The following is a 15,710-nucleotide window of genomic DNA, read 5'->3' on the forward strand; positions in this document are numbered from 1 at the left end:
CAACATCACCAGTTTATTGACACATAATTGCTCATTCCACCCCGCACGTCCAATTCGTTCAATGAATCCCGATACAAAAAATCACCGCTATCAAATATCGACTCAATGCACCTATTATCACATCACAAATTTCTGGCCTTACTACATATACCTAACTACACATACAAAAGGCATGCATATTCCATAATGCATATTGAAAGTTCTTCGATAAACAACCAAGGCAGCCTCAATCTATCTACATCTCCAGCTCGTCGGTACTCGGTTGAACAATGTCAGAGCCTGCTTTGAAGGTTGCCGTTGGAGCGGGCTACCCCACGGGCCCGTGGGGGGGGGGGGGCGGGTGCATGTAACCCTTTGAGCGCGATATAGATGAATGCATGCACGCACAAGCTCGCGACCACCCATCGAGCTTAACACGACGCCGGGACGACCAGAAGAACCCGACCGCTCGGTCGCCGTTTTTAGATCTGTCTCGCTTTCAGCTCGCAGTCCAACCACCTCACATCCAAAACCCAGCCTAATTACAATGCATATGCCACCCTGTCTTATTATAACCTGCGCACAACATAACTGTCATCAAAAAGTGTTTGTCCGCTAGGATGACATGATATTGAAAATTATATAATGATCGCTGACTAACGGTGAAAACGACGCATGGCGACGTAATTATCGCAGCCTTATTGACAGCATTATTACAACACATTGCGTGACACCGATTCCCGTCTATGCCATGTCTGACATTTCTCTTTGCCTATATAGTAGCTACTAACTAGTTATATCATTGGCTGAGTTTCCGCACTCACAAATGAGGCCGCCTGGCCCCTACCTGCAGTTTTTTACGTGCGGCCGTTATCAATAATTATCACATCGTAGGCAGGAAAGGACGGATATACGAGCAGACGATATACGGTAGCACCTCGACTCTAATGCTGCGATAATGCAGCCGTAGTAGTGCTCACGGAGCCACTCAGTCCCCACTAGTGGTGGCAAAAGGTGAAAATTTTGGAACCAGACTCAAACCAGACCCGTCTGGACATTTCTAGAACCAGTCAGACCCGGTCTAAGTTGGAATCGGGACCAGTTGGGCCCGTTCTCCATAAGTCGATGAACACAAACTATTTGTAGGTATCATTAGTTGCATCAAGTAAAACAACCTTTTTTCCACTGAAAATTATTACGAGCTACAGTGTGCAAGGGAACGTAACATGATATTTTTTTTATTCATTTCATATTTTGCAACCAGGTTTAGTATGTAGGTAAGAAGCACCTAATGGCTTATGGTTGGGCCCGGTTGGACCCGTCAGGAAATTTCGGGGACCCGGTCTGGACCCATATGTGTCCAGACCGGTTCTATGGACCGCGTCCTCGGGTCCACATTTTGCCACCTCTAGTCCCTACGCTGCGACAGCACAGCTAAAACTTGGCTCCTGGAGGTACGCGGCCCCCTATGCTGCGGTACTGCAGGTAGAGTCGCTGCTCGGCGAACCTGTAGAGTTCGATATCAGCCCAAAGGCGACTCGCCAGCTCCTCTTCTACAGCCGCTGTGGCCGGTTCGTGCTGGTTCGTGTTCGATTTCACTGAAATAAAGTCCGGCATCAGGTTATTCTGCTTCGAAAACCTTTGAAGGACTAAATACATTTTGTTCGACAGTTCTCTTTCACAATAAATATTAGTCGTGAGTTTAATGATAAAAACATAATAGTATACACATTGCACACTGCACAGGTATACACTATGCGCGGTATATATGTAGAAGACTGCAATACCTATAATGTAGTGTCATAACCTGTAGAGGGCTATTCGAGAGGAAAGTCCAAGAAACTACTATGCTTACAGGGAGATTTGCCAAATAGTTTGACAGCATTTCGGAAGTACATAGGCACGAAGGCTTGAAAGACTTGCAGAGATCTGTCCAGTGTCTCTAAGATGCCCACGACCGCGTACTTCTTCTCCAGGTTCTCAAGTGCCCTCTGCAGGGCTACCCTGTTGTTGAACTCTCTGGAAACAAGGCGATTTGTTACTGGCAATGTGTTGAATCGGGCATTCTATAGAATGCCTAACAAATGCCATAGTGTAATAAATAACTATTTTATTTTACTGCACTATGGAAAACTGAGCTATACTGGAAATGCGCGCATCTTTCCATCTTAGGAGTGTATACGGTGTACTTGTATAGTGTATAAGATTAAAATACCCAAATCAAAGGAGGCACGGTGTCCCGGTGTCCCGGTGCCCACCCCCCCTCCCGTTCCGCCGCCTATGCGTATAATTTAGCTTTTTTGAAGAAATCGTGCTAAAACGGCCTAGAGTGTTCATCGATGTGTGTTGAATCACATATATTCCAGCTTTTTTTTGAAAAGTCAAAAACCTATATGAAAATATTGCAAACATACATTTTTTTATTTGTAAAATTAATTGTTTTCAATATTTTAAACATTTTGAAAATCCGAGATAATAGTTCGATAGCACTTTGTATTCTGAGTCCTCTAATGCAAATAAATAGAATTTAGCCCAAAAGCTAAGCTCTTGAGAGCCATTGTCGTAGTTTAATGTTTTGCATTGAAATCGGTCGAACATGACGTCACTTTGACGTCATTTCCGGCCGATCTGTGGTAAAAAATTTGTGTTTTAACACAAGATGTCGAAGTGATGCAGCTGAAGGTATGTGCTGAGAGTTTTGTGTTGATAAGTCCAGTGGTTTAGAAAATATCACAGAAAATGACGGGGGGGGGGCTGAAAATAGCCCCCACCCAGTGGGGCGTGGTTTAAGGAAAACTTTTAAACTTCCTTATGCGCTAGTTTTTTTTTCCTGATACTTCAATCGTTTTCTGCCTGCATTCATACTGATGTCAAATTATGTCGTCAATAATAGAATATAAGTCCTCAGCTAACGATAATTGATTTCAACATATTTCATCCGCATAATATGCATATACCCGAAGAGTCATCAAACCAATACCTTATTCGCACCGCCAGTAACCAATATACCTAGTTAGGTCGCAAAAAAGGAACAACCTCCCTAGTTGCGTTTTTGCAAGAGGTTGCAAGATCTCAAATTTTGACGTTATGGTGAAGGGTACGTACAAACTGAGAATGATAATGTGTAGAAAAATGTTAAGAATAATATAAGACTTTCGCAGTGTAAATCAACCGACAGGCTGTGATGCAGCGGGGTTCAAGCATAGGGGGGTCGTTACTCGTTAATCGGAGCATTTACGCTAAATGCCAACAGTTACCTATCTACCTACACTGACCGTTCACCTACAGGGCATAATTTCGTCGTCAATGTTCATTGCTCGCCTGCATACATACAGGGCATAATTATTTGCTCATCTCCCCTCCTGCACACCCACAGAACATAAATATGTGCTCATTTTGTCATCCGCATACAAACAGGACATTATTATTTGCGCATTGCTCTTACCTGCATACCGGCTCGTGGCCGCAAAAGAAGGACGTCATGGGGTGAAACACCTCATTACCCTTGGGGCCCTTATGAAGGTATGTGTCTGTCATTGCGCATTCAGGGTCGCCGCTTATAACGCACTCATTCAAGCTCTTGTTGAACCTGAAAACAGAAAATCTGTTATTGAATTGATGTGGTCGATTGTTCAAGACGGGACGTTAGCATGATATTAACATGTATTTGTGTTTGTTCTTTCTGTGTAGGATTACAACTATTAAGTTTTACCCTCGCCCCGCTGGGGGTCCTGGATTTCCAGTGCTGGGGGGGGGGGGTGTTTGAACAGCTCCTCTCTCTACTACTCGGCTCCTGGGCCACGTAGCGATACGCGGAAGGCGGTGTTTGAAAGAGCGTCGTAAAAAATAACGACGAAATTACTCCAGTCATGTTTTGGTCAGGTCAAAGGTGAGGTCACCAGAGGTCATTGAAGGCAAAAGCTCGACGAATTTCAGGTCAAAGATCGACAATTGTGAAGAAGCCATCGCATAACTCGGAAACCAATAGAGCATACAGCGCCACGCAAATGGGCATTATTATAATTTTCTTCACAGGTATCGTGAATAACTTTGATAGCGGTGTGGACAGTTAACCTAACAAATATGGCACTTGTTTAGTGTAACGAGAGTCGAACGTTCTTTCCGCATGGTCGGGCGGGCGGGCCGAGAGTGCCGGGTCTGCGAGCCGTTAAGGGTCATTACACGGCCGGACACGCTTCTGAGTGTGTCTGACTTTGGTCCATCGGAAGACTGAGCTGTGTGATTGCGCCTTTTCGTCGGTTGTGGGAGACGCATATTAATATTTGAGATTTTTTTTCGCTACATTCTGTTCTTTTGCGTTCAGCGACACGAAAAACATGCCTATCATTTCCAGAATACCTACCCGCTACAACCCGTTGAATAAAATATATTATAGGTAGCGTTTTTACAAAAACGCAAGTTTTGAAAAAGGCCATCGAACGATTTTTTTCCTGAAAAAAATACATTTTTGGAATCAGCTCACCGTCAGCTTCCGAATGGTACCTATATTTAGTTTCGTTTGAGCATGAAATACCTTCCGACGAACCGTGCTGTAGGTATACCGTGGCCGATAGCGAGCAGCGTCCGGCTATAGTGCTGCCTCGGGTGGCAGGTGAGGTAACCACTACTATTGAGCTGATCCCGCCAGGTGGCAGTTGTAGCGGGAACGCGTGCATTCGGGTTTGGTAGAATGTGCTATTTTCACTACTCAGTTCACAGTCGCAATAGTTCAGCCAGCTGAGGGCGTACCAAAACTGCTTGTGATTTCAAAACACGTCGAAAAGCTTTGAGTGAACATCCCACCTTAACCCTTGCCGGTGGAGGGGGGGGGGGGGGGGGGGGGGGTTCGCGATAGCTCCGAACACGCCGGCGATAGAGAGCTGAAACTTTGTATAGGTACCTGAGTCCTGACCCTTGATTCAAGCCGGATCTTTTGACACCAACCGCATTTGCGGGTCAGGTCACTGACCTATGACGTCATAAGTGAACCTCTGCATGGTCTTCAGATGTCGCAACTTCGCAATGCCCTCACTAGTCACTGCCAGAGGAGCTCTCGCAGGGAAATGAAACTTGCAGGACCTAGTATCCATTAGTAGTCTCACAACTTGTTTATCTCGGATTTTTCCTAAAGGTCATATGAGGCTAGGCTATTTTCATGGCCTCACATACGTATGCCTAGGTCAATGGGGAAAATGGAAACTGCTGTTCTGGCGTCGGGAACGATCTCCAACTATCTCAGGCACACAGAATGGTGATTTCATGCACTCCTTGCAAGGTTCAATGCATCACTTTTGCAATGTTGACCTTGTGTGACGTCATTGATGACGTCATTAGGGTCATATTAATTGTTCGTCAATAACTTCCGATCAAATTGAGTTAGCGAGTCGGGACTCCTCCTTCGACCAGCTTCGTGACCTAGGGGCGTTGACCTGACCGTGATCCGAGGTCAACACCCTAAGTTGACCTCACCCGAACAAAAAGTATATCATTCGACGCGCCTGAGGGAGACAAACAACACGATGCTGCCAAAATTGCGGCTCTGCGGCCGCTTTTTGCGAAGTTATTCACCAAAAACGGAACCGTACTTTGGGGCACTTGACCTGACCTCAGAGGTCACTGGTTGACCTACGACCTTAAAATCGGGTATCAATCTCTGCGTCTCGTAACGGCGCACACGTTCGTTGTTTCCGCGACGAGCTAGCTCCACCAGGGGCGAAACAGCGAGGGGGGATCGTACCCGCCCCCCCCCCCCTCGGCCGGCGCATATGTAGAAAACCAATAGGTTCGGCGAGGGTTAACCCTCGCCCGTATTGATGTTTTGCCAGCCGCGAGCGTACCTACCTATAGCGCTGGGATGGAGGTGGGGGTTCCGTTGGAAACTTCCTTGCCATTCGGTCTCTGATCGAGCTAGGGTTCCGCGAAAAAATGAGGTGATGTCTCCATGCATTTAGGCCAGGTCAGGTTAGGTCAGTTCATGTTAACCCGCGCATGACGGGGGGGGGGGGGCTCTACAGAGCCACCCCTCCCGTTTTTCGGCAATATCTTCTAAACTGCTCCTTGGATCTACACCAAACTTGCAGTACCCTCAGAAGCATCAATTGGACACCTTGTGTTAAAATGTCAACTTTCTAGCTACCATAGTTTGGCCGGAAATGACGTCAGAGTGACGTCATGTTGGCCGATTTTGATGCAAAATATTGAATTACGGCAAACACTCTCAAGAGCTTAGTTTTAAAGCTAGATCCAATTTCTTTGCATCAATGGATTACATATACACGTAGCTATCAAACAGCTATCTCGAATCTTCAAAATTTTGAAAATTTTGAAAAATACGTTTTTACAATTACAAAAAAAAATATTTTTTAATTTTTTTTTCAAAAAGTTTTTGATTTTTCGCAAAAACTGGAATATATGTGATAGAAAACAAACTGATGAACTACTCTAGCAAGTTTTAGCTCAATATCTTCAAAAATAGCCAAGTTATTTGCATTATTGTCAATAATTTTTAATTAGATATTTTTCAAAACCATTTTTCAGTACGTCTTTGATATCGTACAGTAATATAAATGGCACTATCGTGTTCCTGAGCTCAAACTGCATCTGATAGGCATCTTGTTTGTTGAAAAATTTTATTTTCCAAGTTTGACCTTTTCTGACCTGAAATTGACCTAAACTTTGGTAAATTCAGCTGAAATTGACCTCAAATGACACAGACATTATTTTTTAAATCTACGTGTAACATGGACCATAAATATGCGTCACGTGACCGATACATGATAAACAATTTTCGTGACCTAGGATGACCTGGCCTTGACCTGAAAAATTTGAAGTTTAAGTTCGGTACCCTCAGGGTATCTAGGGCATATATCAAGGAGTGCGTACACCACAAATGAGCCTGCTCAGACTTGTCAGCCGGCGGCCAGAGCCTAAATTGTAAACAAGGAAAAATGCCGATAATTTTTACTTTGCCCTGACCTGTGACGTCATCGGTGACGTCGAGGTCAATGACAATAGGTTTCGCTCGACAGATTTTCCAGGGCTATCAGAAGCCGTTTGAATTTTGACGATCGGCCCAGTAGTTTCGGAGATAGGGGGGGGGGCTCTGGAGAGCCCCCTCAGTCACTCGCGTTATGAAAAATACCCCAGTCATGCGCGGGTTAACTGTCAACCAGTATGCATCCTGTCTGGTATTCATAGTAGGTGTCAAACACAACTGACAACCTCGTTACATGTTACGAAGCCACCAAAACTACTTCGTAAATGTTCAAATGGGTGCTTAACCCGGCACCGCCTGGGCTATTTCCGTACCCACGACAGCCTGGGGGGGGGGGGGTCGGATCCGACCCCCCCTGTTATCTCGAGAACCAATTGTCGCATCGAGCCCCGCGAGGCGGCGTTCGAAAGGTCTCTACGAGACCTTCCCAAAGCACTATTAAGATTTTAAGATTGAGGTCAACTTTCGGGTCAAGGTCAGGTCAAAGGTCAAATTCTGGGGTTTTGCATGATTAGGCTTACGGACAGCGGAATCGATAGCTGCTGCTCGAAACTCACCAAAAATGACCTCAAAGGCCTAGTGAAGGTACCATGTGCGTATAGGGGTCATACTAAGTACGGGTCAAGGTCAGGTCAGGTCACGAAAGGTCACGGTTTTCACTTTCTGCTACATGGGCGTGCGACACATGTTTTATGGCTTATTTTTCACGCCGAATCCGATGGTAATGGTTATATGTGACCCCAAGTCACTGTGCTGGTGATAAGTGTGAATTGAAAGCATAAAAAATCGTTTATACCATACATAACTAAACGAGGGCTGAGAAAAAAGGTCAATTTTCAACTTTTTATTTTTGACATAAAAATGCAATTTTCTAGACGAGCTTTGTCCCAGGAATCTAGTGGTGCCATTTGTTTTTACATGCGATGTTCAGAAGTGCCTCTAGTTCACGAAAATGCTTATGACGTCACCATGCCCTATGCATGTTGGAGCTATTTTTTACAATTTGGGGGTCAAAAATCAAGATAGAAAGTTGAAATTAGGGACATGTAATGTTCTAATAGAGCTCTATAACATATATTGAGGTTTTTTGGAAATTCTCAAAATTTCGGATTTTATTAGCTGTTTTCCAAAAAATGTAGTTTTTTTAATTTTTAGGGGTGAAAACGCATTTAATGGAAAATCCGAGATAGCCATTTTGAAGAACTCTTTGAACTGCGTCTATTCATGTCCTTAATTTGCAATTTGCTTTAAACCCTGATTTTTGGCGATTTTTTAAACATTTACCACTTTTTGACTAAAAACGCCATGTAGTTACATCACTAAAATCGATATATCTAAAAAAATTTGAAATTTTTTTCTTTAAAATTACACAGAAGACGTCAAATTGATGGGAGGAAAGGTATGCCAAGTTTCAAGTTGATAGCGTAAGCGGTTTTTGAGTTATTCAAGAAAAACGGAGGGGGGGTTGGATCCGACCCTCCCCCCCCCCCCCAGGCGGTCGCGGGTTAATTCGAAATCGACTCCAAAATCTACCCCAGAAACATGTAACACTCGAAAAGCGAACCAATGCCATCAAAGGTCAATGACCTTGACCTGACCTTCATGCGACCTTGATGCCCACCATAATGCATGGGACCATCAGCATTTCACATGTTTGAGCGTTTATTACCACAAAAGACTGCACGCGCGGATAATGTTAGCCGACATACGCCGAATCGCGATTCCGGCCAAACATGGTCTCGAAAAATAGGCCACAGGTCAAAGGTCATTTTGGTTAGGGTCATGAAATTTTCAGGTGAAGTATATAATTGATTGACTCGATAGTCGATGGTACTGAATCTTTCATAGCGATTGACAGCTTTTTGCGCAAGTCAATCGCGAAAAATCGAGGGGGTCCGAGAGAGAGAGAGAGAGAGAGAGAGAGAGAGAGAGAGAGAGAGAGAGAGAGAGAGAGAGAGAGAGAGAGAGAGAGAAAGAAAGAGAGAGAGAGAGAAAGAGAGAGAGAGAAAGAGAGAGAGCGAGAGCGAGAGCGAGAGCGAGAGCGAGAGAGAGAGAGAGAGAGAGAGAGAGAGAGAGAGAGAGAGAGAGAGAGAGAGAGAGAGAGAGAGAGAGAGAGAGTTCAAATGCGTTTTTTCAACTTTTAGCCATTAATTTGATCAGTTGACCTGACCACCATTAACCACGCGAACAAACGCACACAAAAATTACACACAAAATTACAACATAATATGACACCACATAGCTTAACAACTTTACTAACAGACCCTTTTAGTAAAAAAAAGTTCAAATGCGTTAACCCTCGCCCTGGCAGGGCATTTTTCATAACACGGCCTGGCAGGGGGGGTCGCATCGACCCCCCTCGTGATTGGCTCCTATGGCACCTAGAAACACCAAATTTGGTAGGTAGGTGGGCTTCTTGGAGTTCTCGCCCCTGTGCAAATTTGGTTGCTCTAGGTCAATATTTAGGGGGGTTTTGGGTTGTGTAAATGTAAAAATTTCGCTAAAAACAGGTCAAAAGTTTTCCGCTTATAACTTTTGGTCTAATTAAGATAGAGCAAAAATAAAAGCACCAGTGAACTCAGCACGTCAAGGCGCGTCGAATGATCTACTTTTTAGCTTGCTTAAGTGTACTTAAAGTTTTTCTTAATTTTTAAGTAAACTTTAATTAATTAATTAAGTTCAAGTTAACCAAATTGCATCATATCGCATATCATTCGATTCGGCTGATCACCAGCAACACAATGACACCATTTTTAAGCTCTAGTAGCGTCATTATGTGCCAAGTTATTGGCAAAAACGTCATTTGACCTCAGTTGACCGCATTTGACCTGACCCATGGATAAGTACACCAAACAAAGAAGCACCAAGTGACCTGCTGTTAAGTTCTGTGGTTTCAAAGCACAGAAGTGATAGAACGAAGCGGATATCTCCAGTATTTTCCGAATTTAGTATTTTCCCATAGGCTTAACATTACGACGTAATGACCTCTAACTCACCTCGGGTCAGTGACCTCAAAAAACCCGAACTATATGTTATACAACTCGGTGAACTTAGCACATCCTGAAAGTTTGAAGGAAATCAGTCCAAAACTGTGAGTTGGACAGGTGCAAAAAGAAAATTGAAATTTAACCATGATCTTGTACCGGTTTTTTCTGACCTGATGACCTGACCCAAGGTCACCCGGACCTGAAATTTTTAGGTCATATGTAAAAAGGTTGCCCCATAGGCTGTGCCAAATTTGGCGGCGCTGCGCGCCGCCGTTTTTACGCTATTTTCGAAAAACCTTAGGGGGGTCGCATCGACCCCACCCCTGCCAGGGCGAGGGTTAAGTCACGTTGCATGCTAGTAGTACGAGTATACCTGTGACTCAGTAGTCCGTGATTTGACGCTAAACACCGGAGGCCAGCACATGCAGGACTGCCAGACGTCTTACCATTGACGTTTGGGTCTCTGGGTCGCCTTCTTGTAGCGTTTATCCAGCCTCAGGTAGTGGAAGAACGAGATGAACCGCTGGACAGGGTGTCGGATGAGATTTATGTAAATAGGCTCACTTCGGTTGAACCTGCAATCAAAGAATGGACTGTGAGGTCGATTTGGGCTAGAATGAAAAATCGAGATCGCAAATGTAAAATTATAGATTCACCCCAAGACTGTACCAGAAAACAACCATATGTGGATGCAGTCACAGTTCACACCTGTGCCTGAACTTAGCAGCTCGTTAGGCGGCACGGGCGGACATCGATAGCAGCGCCTCTATCGGTCACTAGGGAAAGCTGGACTGTAGGCGACGAAATACCGGCTGGGTTGTCACACGTTGAATAGGTTTAGAGACATCCGTCTTGTGAAAAAGTTGAACTTTTGCCTTCAATATTTCTACAGGCAATTTTAGAAGTGTCTTCAGATAGATTACAAAACCGTTTAGATTATTGTATTCACTTCAAGCCTTCCATATTGTTCTTGACGATGATGCGGGAACTGTTTCTAATTAGTGTTTCTAGCTTAGTAAGAGAATATATCGTGCAAACGATGAAAAAAAAAAAACAAATGGAAGATTTTAAATGCAATTTTCTCTGGCAATTAATGGTTAATTCTCTACAGATCAAGGAAAAGGTGCATGCTAACTGATAATTTTAAGTTCTTGGGGCCAGTTGTTTTCTTCTTTTCTTACGTCGCCCCGATGGCCGCGAATACACTCGTGATAACGCCTATCGTGTAGAGAAGAGATAGGATGGGGACGCAGCTGTATTCGGCTAGCGCAAACACACGTCAGTAGGAAAGTACAGCTCGCTCGCAACTGCCATCCAAGCGACCTGGCACCTGTCTGGCTATGCCACCGCCCGAGTCCAGTTTGCTCAGAGTCGTATAAGACCCCGACCATACCGATGATTTTTGCGTCTAGCGCCAATGCAAAAATTTCCTTCCAGACTACACAGCTGGCGAAAATTGTGTAAAGTTCGATGAGGATACAAATGAAAAATGGATTGGATTACAGAAATACCATTTCTGAGTCTCGAGTCAAAGTCTTAACCCTCGCCCGTATTGGTGTTTTGCCAGCCGCGAACGTATAGGAAGGGGGGGGGGGGGGGTCCGTCGGACCCCATTGCCGTTCGGCTCCTAATCCAGCTATAGCTTTACGATGAAAACGAGCGTGTTGCCCGTGACGAGAGGAAGCCGATGATACCCCATCTTAAGGTCCTGGGTTATTGGTTGACCTTCCATGGATCAGGTCAATGACCCAAAATTCGGGAAAATCAGGACCTGTCAGAATTTCGTAAAGTGAGTTTGATAGGGGTTTTTGGGGCGCTGGTCACACATTTCTATTTTTTATCACAGTTGATGTCTTCATGCATTTAGGCGAGGTCGGGTCAGGTCAGGTCAAGTCGATCAGTATGGCGTCCTGTCGGGTGTTCATAGTAGGTGTCAACGACCACTGACAGCTTCGAAACATGTTACGAAAGCACCAAAACTATTTCGTAAATGTTCAAATGGTTGCTAAATTCGAAATCAGCTCCAACAACTAGCCTAAGTACATCTAGAACTCAATACATACAGTACTTATATATGTTACAGACCGTATGAAAACCCAGCCCGTTTGCAAACGGCCTGGCCCAGTCAGGCCGTTTGAAAACGGCCTGAAAAAGCCGGCCGTTTGCAAACCGCCTGAAATATCAGGCCGTATGAAAACGGCCTAGGCCGTTTGAAACGGCCTAGACAGTTTGAAAACGGTCTAGTCAGTTTTCAAACGGTCTGGCGAAGTACAACAGCCTCTGAAGTTGACTTAACCCTCGCCCACACATGGGGGGGGGGGGGGTGTTGCCACCCCCCAGGTAGTCTTTCTGCTCTGCACTCAACATTTTTAGAGCTAGAAGGCTGATTTTTCGTATAGCTGCTCCTCTGTCCTTTCTTGATGTCCACTGAAAATTTCAAGTTTCTGTGGTTTTTGGTTTCGGAGATATGACCTTGTTTTCAGGTCATGTCATGACCCAAATGGCCAATTCTCAACATCTTGCGTTGGCTATGGGCCTTGTGAGCTTTTGTCACCTTGATTTCGGCCTTTTTTTGCCAGTCTTACCTCCCACCTATCATGGAACATGTTGTTCGACGATGTACAGATGTCAAGGTCAAGGTCAAGGTCAACCTAGGTCATCCAAGATAATTGCGTTTTAGGCAAGCGGAATTTACTTTTTGTGAAGTTTTTTTTTTACTGCATTTTTGGTAAAAGCTTCTCAGATCATGATTTCATGTAATATGGACACATAAACAATCGGTGCACACATCAGTATACACACAGACACACACAGACATACAAACACATATAATTGACCTTGACCTAACTTGACCTGAAATGACCTCAGCAGCAAAAATCTGGTCGGGTAGTGTGACAAAGAGGTTCTAGCTGGCTTGGCACCAGAAAACGGCATCGTCATCGGTATATGATAAGCAGCGCACTTGATATCCAACGGTGACCCAAAACAGCAACATTTTTTAGTTTGACCTGACCTGGAAGGTCAATGACTGACCTGAGAAGGTAAAACTGGGTATCATTGGATTTGTCTCTTCCTAAAGAATCTTTTTGGTCCTTACCGCTAAGCTCTATCTCCAACAGGAACGAAATGGCGCGGGGGGTGGCAACCCCCCCCCCCCCCATGTGCGTTCCAGGATGGGAAAATGGCATGTGCGGGCGAGGGTTAATGCATCCAGGTTGGTCGATGATCAGGTTGTATCCATGAATGCTGGCGCATTCTGCCCAATGACTCGTCTACGTCCAACATTTTCTTACTGTGCAGATGCTCGGCCCGGCCGTTTTCCCGACAATATTACTATAATACAATTTCTCGGTTCGCCTGTTTATCGGCCATCCAGTTGATGGAGCCTGGTGATGCCACCACAGGCAGTACGTAGGGCGACGTAAGCAAATTGTGTTGCTGATGCACTTCTGCTTTTTGTTTGAGGATGCCGTTTCGTATTTATTGGTGTGTGGGGAAGGGGAGGTGGAGGGAAAACTGCAGGCCCGTTTGGAGAGGGAAAAGGGCAGAACCCTGAATATAAACGATAGAGTGGTTTAGTCGGGGTAGAACCAAGACAAATGAAAGTAGGGGTTATGGTAGTGTTGTATGAAAACTGCATCATATTCCGGTCCTCACCGCGCCCGGTCGACCGCCGGCGGCTGGCCGGTGGCGTACGCCGGCAATACTTGACCATTGCGGTGGAAGGCGAAACTTTGAAGTCCGGGGGAAGCCCGGATCGACCGGGCGCTCTACGGGCCGGACCTCAGTTCTGCTAATCTCTTCCTGACCATGATTTCATGGTGCCATGTAATGTCATGAAATGGTCGTGCTTCAACAAACTCAACATTGTCCAGCTATCTTCATGCAGACCAGATTGTTTTCAAAGTGTCTCGACCGTTTGCAAACGGCCTGGTGTCTCGAAAGTTGTCATACGGCCTAGACGGTTTCCAAACAGCCTGAAATTTCAGGCGGTTTGCATACAGCCTGGAATTTCAGCCCGTATTCAAACGGCCTGACTTTTCAGTCCGTTTGCATACTGACTGGGCTGTCCAGGCCGTTTGCAAACGGCCTGAATCGGACCAGGCCGTTTGCAAACGGACTGAGTTTTCATACGGCCTGTAACATATACATATACTGAGTTTTATAATTAAAAATGTAAAATTAGAAAAAGTTAACTAAGGTCATCAAAGATCCAAAGCGTGACCTGACTTTCGACGTTCACGTGACCTTGACACCGAGCATAATGAATGACACCAACATCATTCCACATATGTTGCCGAAGCGTCATTATTCTTTTCCTCCGGTTAATAAATCTCTAAAAAGTTAATTGTTTTCAAAACGGGCTTCGCTGAGGAAAACTAAATATTATAACCAAATATTTCGGCTTTATTGATCAGCCTTGTTCACTGGTTTAAAATACATGTTTCTCAAAAACATGACCTAAAAATTCAAATATTCATATCGTGCCGTCAGTGATGACGATCTTCTACAGGGTTGGGCAGATAAATTGGGACAAATTTCAACTTCCTCTAAAACGACTTTTTTTGAGTGATAAAAATAATTTTTGAACATAAATATAGGCTAATGAATACGTTTCCATGTTATGCAGGTTGTGTTGTAATTTTGAGTCGGCTGGTCACAGAACGTGGGCTTAAGCAAGCCACTATCAACTTAGTCCGCGCGCACATGCGTGCCAATACTCCAATTATGCTCCATCAAATGGCTGAAAGTAGTGTGTATCGAACAGACGTAAACGTTGGAGGAAGAGATGATATTGACTCATCCTTACATACCTATTGCATTGACACCAGCCGCTCCCCCGGTTTTCCAGGGGGGCTAAAAGGCAAAATTCAGTTAAATCAGAGGATCCTCGCGAAAACAGTGGCGCGAGCTTACAACGAAGGTAGCCGCGCCATGAGAAAGCGATATACCAGCACCTCAAACATGCACTCTTATGCATTGATGCATATCAACCTGTCAACATAGATGTTGAAGCAGCTGTGACGTTAAAAAGATTGTTTCCTCTTGAAGGGCTTGGAGAAGCGAGCAAGCACGTGCAGGTCTTTTTCGACGATCGTATCCCCATAACCGAACATATGAACAACCGCAAACACCATGTAACATCGCAACCAGCCCAGAAGACGTGATCTTAGTTCCAAAAAGCATGCAGCAGACATCGGTGATGGCATTTCACTCGGTGACTTCTGACGGTCACGTGGGGCCCCCTTATTTTACGGAATCGGGAGGGGGTTCGCCATTACAGGGTACCTAACCATTATTCCGGCAGTTCGAATCAACAAGATGAAAGAAGGCAACATCCTGCATGGAGTGATGCTCTTCGAGGAGTCAGCTCCCCGGCATACAGTTAATTAAATACAAAATCTCCTGAAACGGAGGATCCCGCAAACTGTACCCAAGGGAAAATGCCCCCTTCCTCAGTAAACCTCAGCCCACACAAGTTCTGGTTGCTGGGGCGTTTTTGCGGGTGAGTCTAACGAACGTCCCCATGTGACTGTGGTGAGCAGTGGCGTAGCCAGAAATCAGCGAAAGGGGGGGGCCATGGTGCTCGAGGGGGCGACTTTTCCCTTGAGAGGGGCGCCATTGTGAGCTAGTGACAGGGGGTCAGTCTAAAATGTAACGTCATATATTCATGCATGATTTACTAGGTGTTGCAAAATACGAGTATAAGAACCAGGTTTCGCTGATTTTTCATAAAATCCAATTATTGC

General features: G+C 44.9%; 1 protein-coding gene across 2 annotated transcripts in view; it reads right to left on the reverse strand.

The window, feature by feature from the left end:
• LOC122380455 (heparan sulfate 2-O-sulfotransferase pipe-like) overlaps nucleotides 1-15,710 on the reverse strand; it is a 43,715-nt gene continuing 28,005 nt past the window's right edge. For both annotated transcript variants that reach the window (XM_043363622.1, XM_043363615.1), the window contains exons 5-8: nucleotides 10,407-10,535; nucleotides 3,425-3,568; nucleotides 1,835-1,998; nucleotides 1-1,577 (exon numbers count right to left, since the gene is read on the reverse strand). In XM_043363622.1, the coding sequence (XP_043219557.1) occupies nucleotides 1,414-1,577; nucleotides 1,835-1,998; nucleotides 3,425-3,568; nucleotides 10,407-10,535 (601 nt within the window). In that variant the 3' untranslated portion in view covers nucleotides 1-1,413. The remainder of the gene's footprint in view (nucleotides 1,578-1,834; nucleotides 1,999-3,424; nucleotides 3,569-10,406; nucleotides 10,536-15,710) is intronic.

Source organism: Amphibalanus amphitrite, unplaced genomic scaffold (genome assembly GCF_019059575.1).
Source record: "Amphibalanus amphitrite isolate SeventyFive unplaced genomic scaffold, NRLGWU_Aamphi_draft 000009F_arrow, whole genome shotgun sequence".
Lineage (NCBI taxonomy): Eukaryota > Metazoa > Arthropoda > Thecostraca > Balanomorpha > Balanidae > Amphibalanus > Amphibalanus amphitrite.